The sequence below is a fragment of the Moschus berezovskii genome, chromosome 1, assembly GCF_049115385.1.
Source record: "Moschus berezovskii isolate FMDL1 chromosome 1, NW_MosBer_1.0, whole genome shotgun sequence".
In the NCBI taxonomy this organism is placed as follows: domain Eukaryota; kingdom Metazoa; phylum Chordata; class Mammalia; order Artiodactyla; family Moschidae; genus Moschus; species Moschus berezovskii.
Window position 1 is genome coordinate 104,101,170 of NC_142460.1, and position 21,029 is coordinate 104,122,198.

The 21,029-nt window shown below is 40.3% G+C and overlaps 1 protein-coding gene across 9 annotated transcripts in view; it reads right to left on the minus strand.

Moving 5' to 3' along the window:
• VPS8 (VPS8 subunit of CORVET complex) overlaps positions 1–21,029 on the minus strand; it is a 313,442-nt gene that overhangs the window by 26,047 nt on the left and 266,366 nt on the right. For 5 of the 9 annotated variants that reach the window (XR_016038004.1, XM_055408827.2, XM_055408831.2 and 2 more), the window contains exons 45-46: positions 12,077–12,130; positions 4,914–5,113 (exon numbers count right to left, since the gene is read on the minus strand). Coding sequence is in view for 8 of the 9 variants with exons in the window: in XM_055408827.2 (XP_055264802.2) it covers positions 4,914–5,113; positions 12,077–12,130 (254 nt within the window). In the remaining variant the exon portion in view is untranslated. Of the gene's footprint in view, positions 1–4,913; positions 5,114–10,835; positions 10,932–12,076; positions 12,131–21,029 lie in introns of all 9 variants that reach the window. The other 4 variants (XM_088838472.1, XM_088838475.1, XM_088838476.1 and 1 more) reach the window with 2 other exon arrangements.

The following is a 21,029-nucleotide window of genomic DNA, read 5'->3' on the forward strand; positions in this document are numbered from 1 at the left end:
ACATTAATCAAAACATTACATTAGAAAATATTAACTTAATGCAAAAGAAATGGGTGAGGAATGGGATCTGCACACTGGGTAAGAATTCTGAGATCCCCTGAGACCCTTGGCTAGTCTTACTTTTCAAGCCAGAAGATACATACAATTATAGTAGAGAAGAATTAGTGTCACAAACAAAGGATCACTGCTGTCCTTCTTAGTAACTGTATCTCACTGACATTCTCTCTTTCTACCTGAGGAGTAATAGGCAGGTTTCAGAAAAACCCAGGTCAGGGACTTCAGGTCATAATCACGGAAAAGAATGAAGGTTTTCTATATATAATATCATGTCATCTGCATATGGTGACATGCAGTTTATGCATGTAGTTTACCTCTTCCCTTCCAATCTGGGTATCTTTTTCTTGTCTGATTGCTGTGGCTAGGACTTCCAATACTGTATTGAATAGAAGTGGACTAAGAGTGGGCATCCTTGTTTCAGATTTTAGTGGGAAAGCTTTCAGCTTTTCACTGTTGAGGATTATATTGGCTGTGGGTTCGTCATAAGTAGTTTTTTAAAAGTTGAGATACATTCCCTCTGTATCCATTTTGGTAAGACTTATCATGAAAAGATGTTGAATTTTGTCAAATGGGTTTTTTTTTTTGGCATTTATTGAGATGACTGTGTGGTTGTCTTTTCTTTGTTTAATGTAGTATATCACATTAATTTGCATATGCTGAACTATCCTTGTGAACTTGGGATGAATCCCACTTGGTCACTGTGTATGATCTTTAGATCACAGATGTGGTTAACTAAAATTTTGTTGTGAATTTTTGCATCTATATTCACTATGAAAGGTATTGGCCTGTAATTTTCTTTTTTGGTGGTATCTTTGGTTTTGGTATTAGGGTGATGGTGGCTTTATAGAATGTCTTTGGGAGTGCTCCCTCCTCTTCAATCTTTTGGAAGAGTCTGAGAAGGATCAATAAAAGTTCTTCTTTGTATGTTGGGTAGAATTTGCCTGTGAAGCCATCTGGTTCTGGACTTTAGTTTGTAGGGAGTTTTTGTTTGTTTTTAAATTATAGATTCTATTTCACTTGTAGTGATTGTTCTGTTCAAATCATCTATTTCTTTTTTATTCAATTTTCATGGACTGTGTGTTTCTAGAAAGTTGTCTATTTCTTCTAGGTCATCAAATTTGTTGACATATAATTGTTCATATTCAAATTGGAAGAGGAGGTAAAACTGTCACGGTCTGTAGGTGACATGCTACTATATACAGAAAGCCTTAGAGACCCCACACAAAAACTACGAGAACTGATAAACGAGTTCAGCAACGGAGCAGGGCGCAAGATTAACATCCAGAGATTGGTGACATTTCTTTACACTAACAGAGAAACAGCAGAAAGGGAATGTAGAAAAACAATACCTTTTAGAAATGATACAAATGAACTTAACAAAACAGAAAGAGACTCAAAGACTTACAAAACGAACTTATGGTTGCTAGGGAAGGGATAGTTAGGTAGTTTGGGATGGTCACGTACACACTGCTCTATTTAAAATGGATAACCAACAAGGACCCACTGTACAGCACATGGAACTCTGCTCAATGTTATGTGGCTGCCTGGATGGGAGGGGGCTTTGGAGGAGAATGGGTACATGTATATGTATGGCTGAGGCTCTTCACTGTTCACCGGAAACCCCAATATAAAAGAAGTAAGTTCAAAAAATAAAACTTAAAAAAAAAGATGCACCCATATGATCACAGCAATATTATTCACAATACCCAAGACACAGAAACAACCTAAATGTCCACTGACAGATGAATGGATAAATAAGATGTGGTACATAAATACAATGGAATACTATTCAGCCATAAAAAAGAACAAAATAATGCCATCTGCAACAACATGGATGCAATTAGCAATCATCATACTAAGTAAAGTCAGTCAGAAAGACAAATACATGCTATCACTTTTATGTGGAATCTAAAACATGGCAAAAAGGAACCTATCTACAAAACAGAAACAGACTCAAAGAGAGAACAGACTTGTGGTTGCCAAAGGGGAGAAGGGCAGAAGAAGTATGGAATAGGAGTTTGTGATTGGGAGATGCAACCTATGACATACAGAATGGATAAACAATGTCCTATTATACAGCACAGGGCATTACTTTCAATATCCTGGGATAAACCAGAATGAAAAAGAATGTATATATGTATATAACTGAGTCACTCTGATGTACAAAAAAATTTAACACAACACTGTAAATCAACAATACGTTAAATAAATAAATAAGAATAGGAAAGAACATGGCAGCAACAGTCAGATCCATGACCATGTCAAACTTTACCTGAGCCATGAGCTCCTGGAAAACAGTCAGATAAGGAAATTCCCCTTAACCTATTTTCCAGAACAGAAAGAACCACCCCTCCCCATAAGACTCAGAGAAGACCTAGCTAGTCCTCAGGCTTACGTATGCCAAAGCCAGACACACACCTACCAAATTTCCATTCTTTGCCTCAAAAAAGATTAGCTGAGGTGCCTGTCCTCACTGATTGATTAGAACAAAATGCTTGCCAACTGATGACCAAATGTTAGCTAGGCTTCTCTCCTCCCAAGCTTCTGACCCACCCTCTGCTCAAGCCAGCAAACAACCTCTCCTTAATGATATCATCTGAGAATCAGCTGACATCAAGCAAAGACACTTATTGATTACTGTCTGATTCTGCCACCTACTCCCCCATATCTGGTCCTTTCTAGACGTGTTTACCTGCCTCTATAAAACAAATTTCCTTTCTTCCTAATTTTTGAGACCCGTGCAGATCCTTTGGTCAAAATGTTCCCCCTATGGTAATAGACTCCTCCCTTCTATTGTAATAGCTCCCTCCCCTTATGGCAGTAATTCTTTTGAATGAATCTAAGTCCAAATTTGTTTTTCTTTGATAGACAACATATTTTATTAATTCAGACTAGGTGTTAGGGTCTACCTAAAATAATTCAGCATATTAACAAGCATGCCACTTGTTTAATGCAACTACAGACTCATAACATCCTTCCAAAAGATCTAAAAATCAACCAGTCCAACCTCTCACCCAGAGCAAGAATCCCTCTGTAGCAGCTTTGAGAGACAGACATCCTGCCACTGCTTGCATACCTCTGGTAATAGATAATGTAAGAAAATTCTCATACTAAACCAACAACATTATTTACGCAGTATTTACCCTTAAGTACTAGTTCTGTCCTCTGAACTACTTACTGGGTTGGCCAAAAATTTGGAAGTCAGAAGCATTCTTTGAATTGGGTTTGCCAAAAATTTCTTTCAGGAAACCCAAACGAAATTTTTGGCCAACCCAGTAGTTCAGTCTAAACGAAATTTTTGACCAACCCAATACAAACAACACTTCTAACTTCCCAGTCAGCACCCTCCAGATATCTGAAGGCAACTGCACCTCAGCTTCTTCACATCAGCATAAAGAGGTACCTTGGCCTGCTGAGATCTTTTACCCTGTCTATGCAAAAACAAAGATCAAATCACATCCCCCAGTTGCTCTGTTTGTTAAATTAATAGAGGCATGGAAGTCACATCTGGATATAATGTGCATGTAAGTTTTTCTAAGACAAATACTTTAAGGAAAGAGGCAGCATACAACAAGGGCTATCACTTGGTTGTTCATGGGGAATCGCACCTTTGCAGGAGAGTTAAGGGTGAGGCACAAAAAGGCCAATGACTCCAGCTTATACGACAAAGTTACAGCAATCAGAACAGTATGGTACTGGCACAAAAACCCACACACAGATCAGTGGAACAGAATCAAGTTCAGAAAGAAATCCACGCAGTTATGGTCAACAAAGCATGCATGAATACACAATGGAGAAAGGACAACCTTGTCAAGTGGTGTGGGGATAAATGAACAGTTACACGCGAAATCAGAACATTCTGTAACACCATACACAAAAATAAACTCAAATTGAATTAAAGACCTAAATGTAAGACCTAAAATCATAAAACTCCTAGAGAAAGACACAGGAAGAACACTCTTTGACATAAATTGTGGCAGTACTTTTTTGGATCCATTGGATCCATTTCCTAGAGTAATGGAGACCGAAGGAAAAATAAACAAACAGGACCTAATTAAAAGCTTTTGCACAGTGAAGGAAACCATCAACAAAAAAGACAACCTACTGATTGAGAGAAAGTATCTGCAAATGATATGACTGATAAAAGGTTAATATGCAAAATAAATAGTTCATGTAATTCAACATTAAAAACACAAATAATAAATGTTGGCAACAATGTAGAGAAAAGGGAACCCTCATATGCTGTTGATGGGAATGTCAATTGTGCAGCTACTGTGGAAAACAGTATGGAGGTTTCTTATTAAACTAAAAATAAAACTACTACATAATCCAGAAATTCCACTCCTGGGTATATATCCAAAAAATCCTCAAAACACTAATTTGAAAAGATACATGCACCCTAATATTCATAGAAGCATTATTTACAATTACAAAAAAACTGGAAGCAACCTAAGTGTCCATCAACAGATGTATATACATACAATGGAATTCTACTCAGCCATAAAAAGAATGAAATTTTGCTACTTGCAGCAACATAGATGGATGTGGAGGGTATTATGCTAAGTGAAATAAATCAGACAGAGAAAGACAAATAGTATATGATATCACTTATATGCAGAATTTAAAAAATACAACAAACTAGTAAATGTCTCAGAAAAAAGAAACAGACTCACAGAACAAACTAGTGGTTACCAGTGGGGATAGGAAATATAAGGGAAGGGGAGTAGGAAAGACAAACCCCTATATATAAAATAAGCTGCAAGGATACATTGTACAACACAGGGAATATAGCCAATATTTTATAATAACTATAAATGGACTAACCTTTAAAAATTGTGAATCACTATGTTGTATACCTGTAACTTATTGACTCACTGGAAAAGACCCTGACGCTGGAAAAGACTGAAGGCAGAAGGAGAAGACGGTGACAGAGGATGAGACAGTTGGATGGCATCACCGATTCAATGGACATGAACCTAGGGGAGATGGTGAGGGACAGGGAAACCTGGTGTGCTACAGTCCATGCAGTTGTGAAGAGTCGGACGTGACTTGGTGGCTGAAAAACAACAACAACTTATAAAATATTGTACATCAACTGCACTTCAATTAAATAAAAAAGGCAAATGAATCTTTATTTAAGCCACCATCACACAACAGCTAGAAAATGTTGCATCTGTCTCTCAGCACTTTCTCTTTTCGTGTTCCTTTGACTTTTATGAAACTATCAACCAGTCATTCTTGGGCTGGTCAGTTGAGACAGGAAAAGCAGCCAGCTTTTCCTGTTGCTATGGAAATAGTGGTTCTATGAGGCTTTTTCCTTAAAAAAAAAAAAAAATTTTCCCACTACATAATTTAATAAAAATCGTGCGCAAATACAGTCATCTACATTCCTGACATGACTGGCAAGACTTGGAATCATCTATAAAAATTCTGCCTCACCAGAACATTTCAGAAAAAAAGTCAGCTTTAAATTCTGGTATTACATGTGAAACTGTGCACCAATTTCTGGGAGGTTTGGCTATTAAATCCACCAGTTCAGTCACCGTTAACTTGTGTGTGAAGAGCCTGGCCCGTTATAGGCTTACTGAATATTTACTTAATTTACCCACAACTATTAGAAAGGCTTCCCACTCTGCCACTCCCAGTTTTCCCCCTAACGAGAAGAAGAGAACTTTGACTGTACCCCTAACTAGTGGGCTCCACCAGTCAGAGTGCCCAGCCCCTCATGCTTCCACAATAGTAGAGGAAGCTCACCTAAAACAGGGACGGCTCAGAGAGTGTAACCATGCTTCTGTAATCAAGAATATGACAAAACTGCTTTCTCTGATTATTATGCATGTGACAATGCCATTGTTCATTCTGAATATTCATTGGAAGGACTGATGCTGAAGTTCCAATACTTTGTCCACCTGATGCAAAGAGCCAACTCACTGGAAAAGACCCTGAATCGCCAGTCCAGGTTCGATTCATGATACAGGATGATTGGGGCTGGTGCACTGGGATGACCCAGAGGGATGGTATGGGAAGGGAGTTGGGAGCGGGGTTCAGGATGGGGAACACGTGTATACCCATGGTGGATTCATGTTGATGTATGGCAAAACCAATACAATATTGTAAAGTAAAAAAGAAAAAAAAAAGAGTAGCCCTTGCTCTCTGCAAATAGAGAGAAAATAACTCAGAGTTAAAAAAAAAAAAAAGTAGTGCTAAAGAGTAGTATATTAAAAGCAGAGACATTACTTTGCCAACCAAGGTCCATCTAGTCAAGGCTATGGTTTTTCCATTGGTCATGTATGGAAGTGAGAGTTAGACTGTGAAGAAAGCTGAGTGCTGAAGAATTGATGCTTTTGAACTGTGGTGTTGGAGAAGACTCTTGAGGGTCCCTTGGACTGCAAGGAGATCCAACCAGTCCATTCTAAAGGAGATCAATCCTGGGTGTTCATTGGAAGGACTGATGCTAAAGTTGAAACTGCAATACTTTGGCCACCTCATGCAACGAGTTAACTCACTGGAAAAGACTGATGCTAGGAGGGATTGGGGGCGGGAGGAGACAGGGACGACAGAGAATGAGATGGCTGGATGGCATCACCGACTCGATGGACATGAGCTTGGGTGAACTCCGGGAGTTGGTAATGGACAGGGAGGCCTGGCATGCTGTGATTCATGGGGTCGCAAAGAGTCGGACACAACTGAGCGACTGAACTGAAAGAGCAGTACCAGAAGATATAACAGTGAAAACAAGGCTGGTTCCCTATTTCCTTCTACAGAGGCAAATACTGCCCACCCCCCACGCTGGAGGTATTCTGTGTGTGTATAACCAAATATTTGCATATATTAAAAAAGTACAAAATGACATTCCACTAAAAAAACAATACTAGAGGATGGTAAAGAATCAAAGAAAAGGCAGATGACAAGAAAACAGACAACAGCTGAGGAACAGAGACCTGTGTTTTTTACTCTGGATTCCCTGGATTCACCACAGAGACGCTTCCAGGAGAGCTGTCTGGATAAAGCCTGCTTCACTGACCAGCAATCATCCTGCATCTAGCCCAGGAAGGCCAGATGCTCAACAATGAAAGGAGCTCACCATATTAATAACAGAAACTGGAAAATATTGTAAGTGAAGGCCTTAAACACCATAATATTTTTTTAAGTTTTTTCTCTATATAATGCCTGACAGTGCTGAACATCCAAAAATAACTAATAAGCAAGAACATTCAGACCCGAATCAGTTGACTCAGCTATTTTTGGCTCAGCCTCTGAAAGAATTACAGTGTGACCGTGAAAGAGTTTCCTCTCTTTGTTTACCTCCATGTGACCACCAGCTACAAGATTAGGTTAAACCTACCAATTCTTTTTTTTTTTTTAAGAAAGTGAATGGGTCAGATAAATATACAGAAACTCCTATACAAATAACCAATGGTTACTGACCACCTACATCCAAGTATCAAATATAAAGCACTGCCCCATATGTATCACCTTCTGTGGAGTCTAATATATGACACAGATGAACTTATCTATGAAATTGGAACAGACTCACACACAGAACAGATTTGAGGTTGCCAAGCAGGAAGGGGTTGAGATGGAGTGAGGTTGGGGTTGGCAGATGTAAGCTATTACATACAGAATGGACAAATAATAGGGTCCTACTACATAGCACAGAGAACCATATTCAATATTCTGGTATAAACTATATGGGAAAGAATATTAAAAAGAATGTATATAGTGACTGCACAACAAAACACATATATATGTATAACTGAGTCACTTTGCTGTATGGCAGAAATTAATACAACATTAAAAACCAATTATACTTCAATTAAAAAATAAAATAAAGATGATGCCCATATTAAACCAGCTAACAACAACAAAAGACCTTGATGCTGGGAAAGACAGAAGACGGGAGAAGGGGGTGACAGAGAATGAGATGGCTGGATGGCATCATTGACTCAATGGACATGAGTCTGAGAAAACTCTGGGAGATAGTGAAGGACAGGGAAGTCTGGTGTGCTGCAGTCCATGGGGTCGCAAAGAGTTGGACATCACTGAGTGACTGAACAACGTCAACTTAGCCACATAAGTTCCTGGTTGGTGTTTCCAGTGTAGTGAAGAAGTGATGCATTATAGCTAAGAAGTTTTTAATGCTGCCTTCCACTAACTCTCTACATTTCTTTAATCCACCTCAAACACTGATAGTACCTCCAATCTTGATCGATGCTAGGGAGTTTATTGCAATGGACTTTATGACAGTTTCTAAGGAAAATGCATGTAACTTTCAAATTTCTAGTCATCCTAGATCAAGATACATCCAAGATACAGAAGTCCTAGGAAAGTATATGTGTCTTCCTACTTTTTTTTATTGAACTTATCAGTTAGAGTGCATTAAGAAGAAATTTTATATATAAAAAATGTTATACAAACTTTAAGCACTAAAGATATATTATTACACATGATAAGTATTTCTAACCCAGAGCTTTCCAAAGGAATTCCTAAAATACAAAATGTTAATGGAGTCTGCCAGGTCCTGACATGACAGCAGAATAGAGTGACTCCTCCACGAAACACCCACCCCGAGCCAGCAGGACCTGACAGAACACAGCTCCCGGCTCCTCAGCACTTGAATATGGCTCTTGGCAGGGCCAATGCTGACAGCAGAGTCACCAAACACTTTGTGGTTACTGGTCAACAGAAAAGCTTTGGCTCAAATCACGCACACTGCTGCTCTTTTGTGTTTCTTACACACGTCACTCTGGCAGCCACACTGTTCAACAGATACTGCTGGTGCTCCCCCCTGTCAGTGCAGCTTTGGGAAGAGTGACTGCAGATCCAAGACGACAATCAGAGTACACAGATATGCACATACAAACACAGATACACACACCGAACTAGGGAAATAACAATGACACGCTGAGCCTCACACTGATCGTGCTCAGAGTGCTGCTGACTGAGCTCAAACAGTAAGGAGCTGACCATGCTGGGAACACAAGCCCAGGACAGCAATGATGTTTTTTTCATTGGTTCTTTTTTACTCAGCAGAAACTTCCTCTTCCCCCTTGAGTCCCCAAAACAACGACGAAGTCTGTGGAATCTTACGTCTTTCTCATCCATGAAACAACTTCTGAGCGACTGCATACTCTGTTCTACACTTAGACGAACAACAAGAAACACAACTGCTGTGGGCCCTGCCCTTCTGAGGCCGAGGGTCTAGTGGGGGACACATATAAGCAAAGAGGCAATTTCAGCACAGCCCGGTAAGCATGTTGGTAGAGGCAAGTTCAGGGTACTCTGAGAGCTCAAAAAAGGAAGGACGCCTAACTTAGACTTAGGGTGTCAAAAGTGTGTAGGGGGACAGAAAACGCTAAGACTTGAATCTACCTCACCTCCTCATTCCATTAACACAGCACAGGCTTAGGACTTTGTTTCTTCTAATTGGTCTTTCTGCCTCAAACCTCATGTTTGATGGGAGCACTTATCCGTGAGATCAAAAGCAAACTTCACAGACTGGGCTCTGTCACCTGGACTCTTATTTATTTCACTGGGCTGCTGTAAGCTCCCATATTTAAGATAGGCAGAACAGTCCCCATTTCCTGAAATGTGTTGTGCTCACCTGTATCTGCCAAGAATACCTTTTCCCTTGTTTCAAGGCTGGATTAAGCTCTACCTCCACTGGGAAGCCTTCCCTGATCTCTTCTCTTAGTCTGGGAGAAGCATCTGTTATGATGTACATTTTAAAGTTTTTCTAAACACTGTAACCAGTGAGATATTAAGTATGTGCTGTTAAGTTAGGGCTTCAAGACAGGGGTGGTCAGTGGCCCTAACCAAGAATCCACATTTCAAAGATGGCAACACATGAACTTCCAAAGGAGGCTCCTAAAAAGCCTTTTAGTTGTTCAAATACGGAGTAACACCTACAACTTTGCTCATTAGCTCAGAAAACAGCAGAAAAATTTTCTATTGGTAAAATTAATGGCTTGATAATCAGAATGTTAAATATTAGAAACGGTCTCTCATTGCTAAAATAAAAGGTATTCAAAATATGTATTAATAGTCTGGATAAAATGTTTTTGAGATATTAATAAATGTCTTTAAGTATAGTTGCATTTGCTTTCATTATAATCTAGTAACGAGGTTGTAGGAGAGCAGCTAACCATTTCTCAAGTTTTTTAATTGGACTCTGTACCTAAAGAATATAAGAGTTGTACTAAATGAGGTTGGTAATTTCAAAACAGGGCTTCTCCCCTGTGTTCGTGCAGCACCCCATCATCCTGCATGGCATGTGTCAAGTTGCAAGGTAACTGTCAGGGCACCTGTCTACCTTTTCCACTAAAGGCTGAGGTCCTTGAGAACATGGATGTTATTTCTCATCTCTGTAGTCTGCTTCTTTGCTCATTATCTAGTACAAAGAAGTATTTGCTGAATGGACAGTATCAGTAGCACAACAAAGTGAAAGGACATTAGATTAGGAATTGGGGGAGACTTGCGTTTTAATGCCAGTTACAATTTACTGAGTATTTACTATGTGTCAGGCACTTAAATCGTTTCTCATTTAATCTTTAAATTCTGAGAGGTAGCATTATCCTTTTACAGAGAAGGAAACAGGGAGGCTGATTTGAGGTTATTCAGGTAAAGAAGTAGAAGAGTTGATCTTTGAATCCAAGTCTGGCTGAACCCAAAGCATGGGTTTTTAACCACTGTGTTAGAAGTGTGTTCCATGTAACATTTGAGAGAGGCAAGAAAATTTCCCTCTCGAGTCCAGTGTCCTCCTTTGTACTGAGTGGGACTAAGTGGCTGATGATGCCCTTTCCAGCTCCTCGTGTTACAGTGTGATGGTTCTGAGCGGCAGCAATCAGCACCACCGCCTTGCACGCCCTTGCTGCCTTGACAAGAGTGAAAGAGGTCTTCATGTGCAACATGTTCTAGGGCTTTTCAGATAACATATTTTGCTTCTATTCTTTTTTTTTCTTCCTTTGAAGCAGGCTCGGAGGATTCTGAAGGCAGAGAAAAGGGACCTGTTTTTGGCAGAATGCTTTGAAGCTAGAACCTGCTGTTAAGTCAACAGGGCCAGCAAGTTGTTATTTTTGTTCTATTATACAAGCCTTTGCCGACATGGATGCTGTGAAATTGTTTAAAAAAGTGGGGGACAAGGAAAGCAAACCTTCAACCAGGACACTTCAACTATCAGAGAAATAAAAACAGAAAAAGAGAGCACAGCAAAAATGCCAATCTGTTGACTATGTTTCCACTGTACTGCTATAGCTGGATAAAGAAAAGGATTTTAGTGTTTCTCTTGGCATCATCTGAGAATTACTTGGTTGAAAGACACACTCTATCTGTGCCAGAGTTTACAGTCAAGGGGTGAAACTTCACAGATAGGAGTTCTATCTCATGAGTATTTATGAGGACTTACTTATTAGCTGATACCTGCTGAAATGTTAATACCTCAGACTAGTTTGTTTTAGGAATAGCCACCTGGAGGGATGGTACCTTGTTAAGAAAAACTATATATATACCTTTCATCCTTAGAATATCTTTCATCTGCTATCACTCACTGATACCAGGATGCCCATGTGGCGCTAGTAGTAAAGAACCTTCCTGCCAGTGCATGAGACATAAGAGATGTGGGTTCGATCCTTGGGTCAGGAAGGTCTCCTGGAGAAGGGCATGACAACCCGCTCCAGTATTATTGCCTGGAGAATCCCATGGACAGAGTTGCTTGGCAGGCTACAGTCCATAGGGTTGTGAAGGATCGGACACAACTGAAGGAAATGGGCACACAGTACACACACAGAGATTCTAGAAAAATGAAAGCCCCTAGCTGTTTGGAGACTGATGCTAGACTCAAACCCCCAACTGGCTTTTCTGGAAGAGTCAAAGAACTCTGGTGATATCTGTTTAAAGCATCCAATCAGAAAGAACCTTTGACAGCATTAAGATGATTAAAAATCATTTTGAGAACACTGTTCAATAGAGAACACACACACAGAAGGAGGAAGTTGGCTTTCTTCTATTAAAACTCACTCACCTTTTTAATAGCAGGATCCCCTTTGGATGGATGACACGATGGGGACATTTTCACCTAGGGGGAAAAAAAAGGCAAACCTTTTGATATCTTCTTATTTACAGTTTAGTTTTGTTTGACCCACCCTCAAAATAACTCAATTAGAAGTGGTATAGTAGTGTGTGTGGGTGTGCTCAGTCATGTCCAATTCTTTGAGGCCCCATGAACTGTATGTAGCCTGCCAAGCTCCTCTGCCCATGAAATTTTCCAGGCAAGAATTCTGGAATGAGGTACCATTTCCTTCTTCAGGGGATCTTCCTGACTCAGGGATCAAACCCGAGTCTTCTGCATCTCCTGCATTGGCAGGTGGATTCTTTACCACTAGTGCCACCTGGGAAGCCCCAGAAGTGGTATAACTGAGATAAAATAGACATTTTAAGGGAACCAATGAATATATGTATATTTTTTAAAGTCCCTTTGAAGTTTCTTTCAGATGAAAAACTCAGTGGTTAGCCAAGATAAAAATGTGATTAAGCTATGAAAAGTATTACGGATGGTCCAAATTGGTTTTAGCCAAATGGTAAGAAACCTAATAGATCTTTGGGGACAATATTAATTTTAATTATCTTTGTGGACAACTGACATGATCCAAAGTAGTCAGGGATATATTATTTCATAATGATAAAGAAATCAATTCATCAGGAGGACTTAACAATCCTAAACATCTATACATCTAACAGTTTAACATACATAAGTTAAAAAGTGATAGAAATGCAAGGATAAATATATCTTACAGTCAGAGATTTCCACATTTCTCTCAAGAAATGAGAGAACAAATACGAAGATTACAGAAGATATACCCAATTTAAAAAATGGGCAAAGGATTTGAACATTTTTCCAAAAAAGACAAACCAAAGAACAATAGATACATGAAAAAGTGCTCAACATCACTTATGAGGGAAATGCAAAGCAAAACTACAGTGATCTATCACCTCACACCAGTTAGGACGGCTTTCATTAAAAAAAGACAAGGTATAACCAATGTTGGCGAGGATGTGGAGAAAGGGAGCCCTTACACATTGTTGGTGGGAATGTAGACTGCTACAGCAATTATGGAAAACAGTATGGCAGTTGCTCAAAACATTTTAAAAACTGAACTATCATATCATCCGGCAATCTCAATGCTGGGTATATATCAGAAGGAACTGAAATCAACATCTTGAAGAGATACCTGCTCACCCATGTTCAGCACACCATTATTTACAGTAGCCAAGATACAGAAACAAGCATCTATCAGAAGATGAATGGATAAAGAAGATATATATATATATATATCTCACATCCTCACACACACACAATGAAATATTACTCAGTCATAAAAGCAGGAAATCTTACCATGTGCAACAATAAGGATGGACCTAGAGGGCATTATACAAAGAGAGAAGTCAGACAAAAAAGGACATACTCTACTGTATGTTTCAAAGTTGCTAAGAGACTAGATCGTTACTGTTCTCAACACAAAAAAGAAATGGTAATTACTGACATTATAAAGGTGTTTGCTAAGGCTGCTGCTGCTACTGCTAAGTCGCTTCAGTTGTGTCTGACTCTGTGCGACCCCATAGTCGGCAGCCCACCAGGCTCCGCCGTCCCTGGGATTCTCCAGGCAAGAACACTGGAGTGGGTTGCCATCTCCTTCTCCAATGCATGAAAGTGAAAAGTGAAAGTGAAGTCGCTCAGTCATATCCGATTCTTCGCGACCCAATGGATTGCAGCCTACCGGGCTCTTCTGTCCATGGGATTTTCCAGGCAAGAGTACTGGAGCAGGTTGCCACTGCCTTCTCTGTTGCTAAGGCTACTGGTATGAAAAGGCAAAAAGATATGACACTGAAAGATGAACTCCCCAGGTCAAGAGGTGCCCAATATGCTACTGGAGAAGAGTGGAGAAATAGCTCCAGAAGGAATGAAGAGGCTGAGCCAAAGTGGAAACAATGCCCAGTTGTGGATGTGGCTGGTGGTGAAACTCCAATGTGTAAAGAACAATACTGCATAGGAACCTAGAATGTTAGGTCCGTAAATCAAGATAAATTGGAAGTAGTCAAACAGGAGATGGGAACAGTGAACATCAACATTTTAGGAATCAGTGAACTAAAATGGATGGATGGGTGAATTTAATTCAGATGACCGTTATAACTACTACTGTGGGCAAGGATCCCTTAGAAGAAATGGAGTAGCCTTCACAGTCAACAAAAGAGTCTGAAATGCAGTACTTGGGTTCAGTCTCAAAAACGACAGAATGATCTGTTTGTTTCCAAGGCAAACCATTCAAATCACAATAATCCAAATCTATGTCCCAACCACTAATGCCAAAGAGCTGAACAGTTTTATGAAAACTTGCACTACTTTCTAGAATGAACACCAAAAAAAAAAAAGTGTCCTTCATCATAGGGAAATGGAATGCAAAAGTAGGAAGTCAAGAGATACCTGGAGTAACAGCCAAGTTTGGCCTTAGAGTACAAAATGAAGCAGGGCAAAGGCTAACTGAGTTTTGTCAAGGGACTGCACTGGTCATAACAAACATCCTCTTCCAATAACACAAGAGATGACTCTACACATGGACATCACCTGATGGTCAATACCAAAATCAGACTGATTACATTCTTTGCAGCCAAAGATGGAGTGGCTCTATACAGTCAGCAAAAACAACACAGGGAGCTGACTGCAGCTCAGATCATGAACTCCTTGTTGCCAAATTCAGACATATATTGAAGAAAGTAGGGAAAACTATTAGGTCATTCAGGTATGACCTAAATCAAATCCCTTATGATTATACAGTGGAAGTGACAAATAGATTCAAGGGATTACATCTGATAGAGTGCCTGAAGGACTATGGACAGAGGTTCATAACATGGTACAGGAGGTGGTGATCAAAACCATCCCTAAGAAAAAGAAAAGGAAAAAGGAAAAATGGCTGTCTGAGGAGGCCTTACAAACAGCTGAGAAAATAAGAGAAGTGAAAAGCAAAGGAGAAAAGGAAAGATTTACCCATCTGAATCCTGAGTTCCAAAGCACAGCAAGGAGAGATAAGAAAGCATTCCTAAGTGAACAATGCAAAGAAATAGAGGAAACCAACAGAATGGTAAAGACTAGAGATCTCTTTAAGAAAATCAGATACCAAGGGCACATTTCATGCAAAGATGGGCACAATAAAGGACAGAAATGGTATGGACCCAACAGAAGTAGAAGATATTAAGAAGAGGTGGTAAGAATACATAGAAGAATTATACCAAAAACGTCTTAATGACCCAGATAACCACAGTGGTGTGATCACTCAGGCAAAAGCCAGACATCCTGGAATGCAAAGTCAAGTGGGCCTTAGGAAACATCACTAAGAACAAAGCTAGTGGAGGTGATGAAATTCCAGTTGTGCTATTTCAAATCCTAAAAGATGATGCTGTGAAAGTGCTGCACTCAATATGCCAGCAAATTTGGAAAACTGAGCAGTGATCACAGGACTGGAAAAGGTCAGTTTTCATTCCAATCTCGAAGAAAAGCAATGCCAAAGTATGTTCAAACTACTGCACTCATCTCACATGCTAGCAAAGTAATGCTCAAAATTCTCCAAGCCAGGCTTCAACAGTACATGAACCGAGAACTTCCAGATGTTCAAGCTGGATTTAGAAAAAGCAGAGATAAAATTGCAAACATCCGTTGGAACACAGAAAAAGCAAGAGAATTCCAGAAAAACATCTACTTCTGCTTCATTGACTATATCAAAGCCTTTGATTGTGTGGATCACAACAAACTGGAAAATTCTTCAAGAGATGTGAATACCAGACCATCTTACATGCCTCCTGAGAAACCTGTATATGCAGATCAAGAAGCAACAGTTAGAACCAGACATGGAACAACAGACTGGTTCAAAACTGAGAAAGGAGAAGTCAAGGCTGGATATTGTCACCCTGAATTTTTAACTTACATGCAGAATACATCATGCGAAATGCTGGGCTGGATGAAGCACAAGCTGGAATCAAGATTGCTGTGAGGAGGAAGGAACAAGATGGCGGAGGAATAGGACAGCGAGATCACTCTCTCCCCCACAAATTCATCAAAAGAACATTTGAACGCGGAGTAAAGTCCACAAAACAACTTCTGAATGCTGGCAGAGGACATCAGACACCCAGAAAAGAAGCCCATTGTCTTCGAAAGGAGGTAGGAAAAAACATAAAAGATAAAAAGAGAGACAAAAGAAGTAAGGACGGAGCTCCATCCCGGGAAGGGAGGCTTTAAAAAGAGAGAAGTTTCCAAACACCAAGAAACACTCTCACTGGCGAATCTGTGGCGAGCCTTGGAACCTCAGAGGGCCACATAACCCTCTTTTTTTTTTTTTTAAAGATTTTTTAAAAACCCACAGATTACCCACCAAACGGTAACTCCCAGCGGAGAAGCAGCGCAGACGCCTGCATAGGCCATTAGCAAGCGAGGGCTGGGCAGGGAGGAGCCGGCTGAACTGCTTAGAGAGAGGACTGGGCTTGAATGCCGTGAGGGCAATCTGAGAGAACTAGGGATAGCAAAGCAGACTGGGATAGCTTCCCCGCGAAAAGGCAGAAAGCTCTAACCTAAGACTCTGCCAGCCCTACTCACAGAACAAAGGAATGAGCAGAGCGAGCTGGCTGCGGTCGGCCCATCTCCTATCCCCCACCGAGACAGGCAAGGGAGGGCAGCCAGAGCCAGAGGGGGCAATCGCGGCCCCAGAAAGGCATCCGATACCAAACTGCAGGCAGGCTTCATTGCTAATCAAGACTTCTTGGGCTCGGGCCAGTCGATATCCACCTGAGAAGGTGCGCCGGTTGTACACCCAGAAAACCGAGTGGCAGGGACTGGGGAGGCGATAAGTCGCAGCGACCGTGGTCGCCAAACACCTGGTCATCTGAGTTGCTCGGACCGGGGAAGGCACAAAACGCAGGCCCAACCAAGTCTGCGCCTTTGTGGAGTACCCGAGAACCTGAACTTGAGCTGCTCAGACCTGGGAAGTGCATACAACCCAGCACCTGCCTCGGACAGTTCCCAGCAGAGCAACCTAGAGCCTGAGCAGTGTAGAACTGGGACAGCACACGTGCTGTGAGCGGGAGGAAACCCAGTGTGGCCGAGACGCTGCAAGCACTACCCACAGACACCAGAGATATTTGTCTGCAGCGTTCTTCCCTTCCCAGAAGAGGACTGAACAACTGAGCCTTTAAAAAGTGTCCACTCACACCCTAGTGTCAGGGCGGAAATTAAGACACTGAAGAAACCAGCAAACAGAAGCTAAAACAGAGGGAACCACCTTGGAAATGACAGAGTAGTCTAGAGGCTACTCCAAGAATAAGACCAAAACCAGAGGCAAGAGGCTTAAGCCCAAATCCTGAGAACACCAGAGAACTCCTGACTCCAGGGAACATTAATCGATAGGAGCTCATTAAACATCTCCATACCTACACTAAAACCAAGCACTACCCAAGGGTCAACAAGTTCCAGAGCAAGACATACCATGCAAATTCTCCAGCAACACAGGAAAATAGCCCTGAGCTTCAATATACAGGCTGCCTAAAGTCACTCCAAACCCACTGACATCTCATAACTCATTACTGGACACTTCATTGCACTCCAGAGAGAAGAAATTCAGCTCCACCAACCAGAACACCGACACAAGCTTCCCTAACCAGGGAACCTTGACAAGTCACCCGTCCAACCCCACACACAGCGAGGAAACTACATAATAAAGAGAACTCCACAAACTGCCAGAAGAGGGAAAGGCCACCCCAAGCAAAGCAATATAAGCAAGATGAAGAGGCAGAGAAACACCCAGCAAGTAAAGGAACAAGATAAATGCCCACCAACACAAACAAAAAAGGAAGATATAGGGAATCTACCTGATAAAGAATTTTGAATTTTGGTGGTGAAAATGATTCAAAATCTTGAAAGCAAAATGGAGTTACAGGTAAATAACCTGGAGAAAAGGATTGAGAAGATGGAAGAAAGGTTTAATAAGGACTAGAGGAAATAAAAAAGAGTCAATATACAATGAATAATGCAATAGATGAGATCAGAAACACTCTGGAGGGGACAAACAATAGAATAACAGAGGCAGAAGACAGGATAAGTGAGCTGCTGCTGCTAAGTCACTTCAGTCGTGTCCGACTCTGTGTGACCCCATAGACGGAAGCCCACCAGGCTCCCCCATCCCTGGGATTCTCCAGGCAAGAACACTGGAGTGGGCTGCCATTTCCTTCTCCAATGTGTGAAAGTGAAGTCGCTCAGTCGTGTCCGACCCTTAGCGACCCCACGGACTGCAGCCTACCAGGCTCCTCTATCCATGGGATTTTCTAGGCAAGAGTACTGGAGTGGCTTGCCATTGCCTTCTCTGATAAGCGAGCTAGAAGATAGAATTGTAGAAATAAATGAAACAGAGAGGAAAAAAGAAAAATGAATTAAAAGAAATGAAGACAATATTAGAGACCTCTGGGACAATGTTAAAAGCTCCGACATTCGAATCATAGGAGTCCCAGAAGAAGAAGACAAAAAGAAAGACCATGAGAGAATACTTGAGGAGATAATAGTTGAAAACTTCCCTAAAATGGGGAAAGAAATAATCACCCAAGTCCAAGAAACCCAGAGAGTCCCCAACAGGATAAACCCAAGGCGAAATACTCCAAGACACATATTAATCAAATTAACAAAGATCAAACACAAAGAACAAATATTAAAAGCAGCAAGGGAAAAACAACAAATAACACACAAGAGGATTCACATAAGGATAACAGCTGATCTTTCAACAGAAACTCTTCAGGCCAGGAGGGAATGGCAAGACATACTTAAAGTGATGAAAGAAAATAACCTACAGCCCAGACTACTGTACCCAGCAAGGATCTCGTTCAAATATGAAGGAGAAATCAAAAGCTTTACAGACAAGCAAAAGCTGAGAGAATTCAGCATCACCAAACCAGCTTTCCAACAAATGCTAAAGGATCTTCTCTAGACAGGAAACACAGAAAGGGTGTATAAACTCGAACCCAAAGCAATAAAGAAAATGGCTACGGGATCATACTTATCAATAATTACCTTAAACGTAAATGGGTTGAATGCCCCAAAAAAAGACAAAGGCTGGCTGAATGGATACAAAAACAAGACCCCCATATATGTTGTCTGCAAGAGACCCACCTCAAAACGAGGGACACATACAGACTGAAAGTGAAGGGCTGGAAAAAGATATTCCATGCAAATAGAGACCAAAAGAAAGCAGGGGTAGAAATACTCATATCAGATAAAATAGACTTTAAAACAAAGGCTGTGAAAAGAGACAAAGAAGGAAACTACATAATGATCAAAGGATCAATCCAAGAAGATATAACTATTATAAATATTTATGCACCCAACATAGGAGCACCGCAATATTAAAGACAATTACTAACAAGTATGAAAGAGGAAATTAACAACGATGCAATAATAGTAGGAGATTTTAATACCCCACTTACATCTATGGCTAGATCAACTAAACAGAAAATTAACAAGGAAACACAAACTTTAAATGATACAATAGACCAGTTAGACCTAATAGATACCTATAGGACATTTCACCCCAAAACAATGAATTTCACCTTTTTCTCAAGCGCACACGGAACCTTTTCCAGGATAGATCACATCCTGGGCCATAAATCCAGCCTTAGTAAATTCAAAAAAATTGAAATCATTCCAAGCATCTTTTCTGACCACAATGCAGTAAGATTAGATCTCAATTATGGGAGAGAAACTATTAAAAATGCCAAAATATGGAGGCTGAACAACACGCTGCTGAATAATGAACAAATCATAGAAGAAATCAAAAGAGAAATCAAAATATGCATAGAAATGAATGAAAATGAAAACACAACAACCCAAAACCTCTGGGACACTGTAAAAGCAGTGCTAAGGGGGAAGTTCATAGCAATACAGGCACACCTCAAGAAACAAGAAAAAAGTCAAGTAAATAACCTAACTCTACATCTAACGCAACTAGAAAAGGAAGAAATGAAGAACCCCAGGGTCAGTAGAAGGAAAGAAACCGTAAAAATTAGGGTAGAGATAAATGCAAAAGAAACAAAAGAGACCATAGCAAAAATCAACAAAGCCAAAAGTTGGTTCTTTGAGAAGGTAAATAAAATTGACAAACCACTAGCCAGACTCATCAAGAAACAAAGGGAGAAGAAACAAATCAATAAAATTAGAAATGAAAAGGGAGAGATCACAACCGACAACAAGAAATACAAAGGATTATTAGAGAATACTATCAGCAATTATATGGCAATAAAATGAATAACCTGGAAGAAATGGACAAATTCCTAGAAAAGTACAACTTTCCAAAACTGGACCAGGAACAAATAGAAAATCTGAACAGACCCATTACAAGCACGGAACTAGAGGCTGTAATCAGAAATCTTCCAGCAAACAAAAGCCCAGGTCCAGACAGCTTCACAGCTAAATTCTACCAAAAATTTAGAGAAGAGCTAACACCTATTCTACTCAAACTCCTCCAGAAAATTGCTGAGGAAGGGAAACTTCCAAACTCATTCTATGAGGCCAACATCACCCTAATCCCAAAACCTGGTAAAGACCCCACAAAAAAAGAAAACTACAGGTCAATATCACTGATGAACATAGATGCAAAAATCCTTAACACAATTCTAGCAATCAGAATCCAACAACACATTAAAAAGATCATACATCATGACCAAGTGGGCTTTATCCCAGGAATGCAAGGATTCTTCAATATCCGCAAATCAATCAACGTAATACACCACATTAACAAATTGAAAAATAAAAATCATATGATTATCTCAATAGATGCAGAGAAAGCCTTCGAGAAAATTCAACATCCATTTATGATAAAAACCCTCCAGAAAGTGGGAATAGAAGGGACACACCTCAACATAATAAAAGCTATATATGACAAGCCCACAGCAAA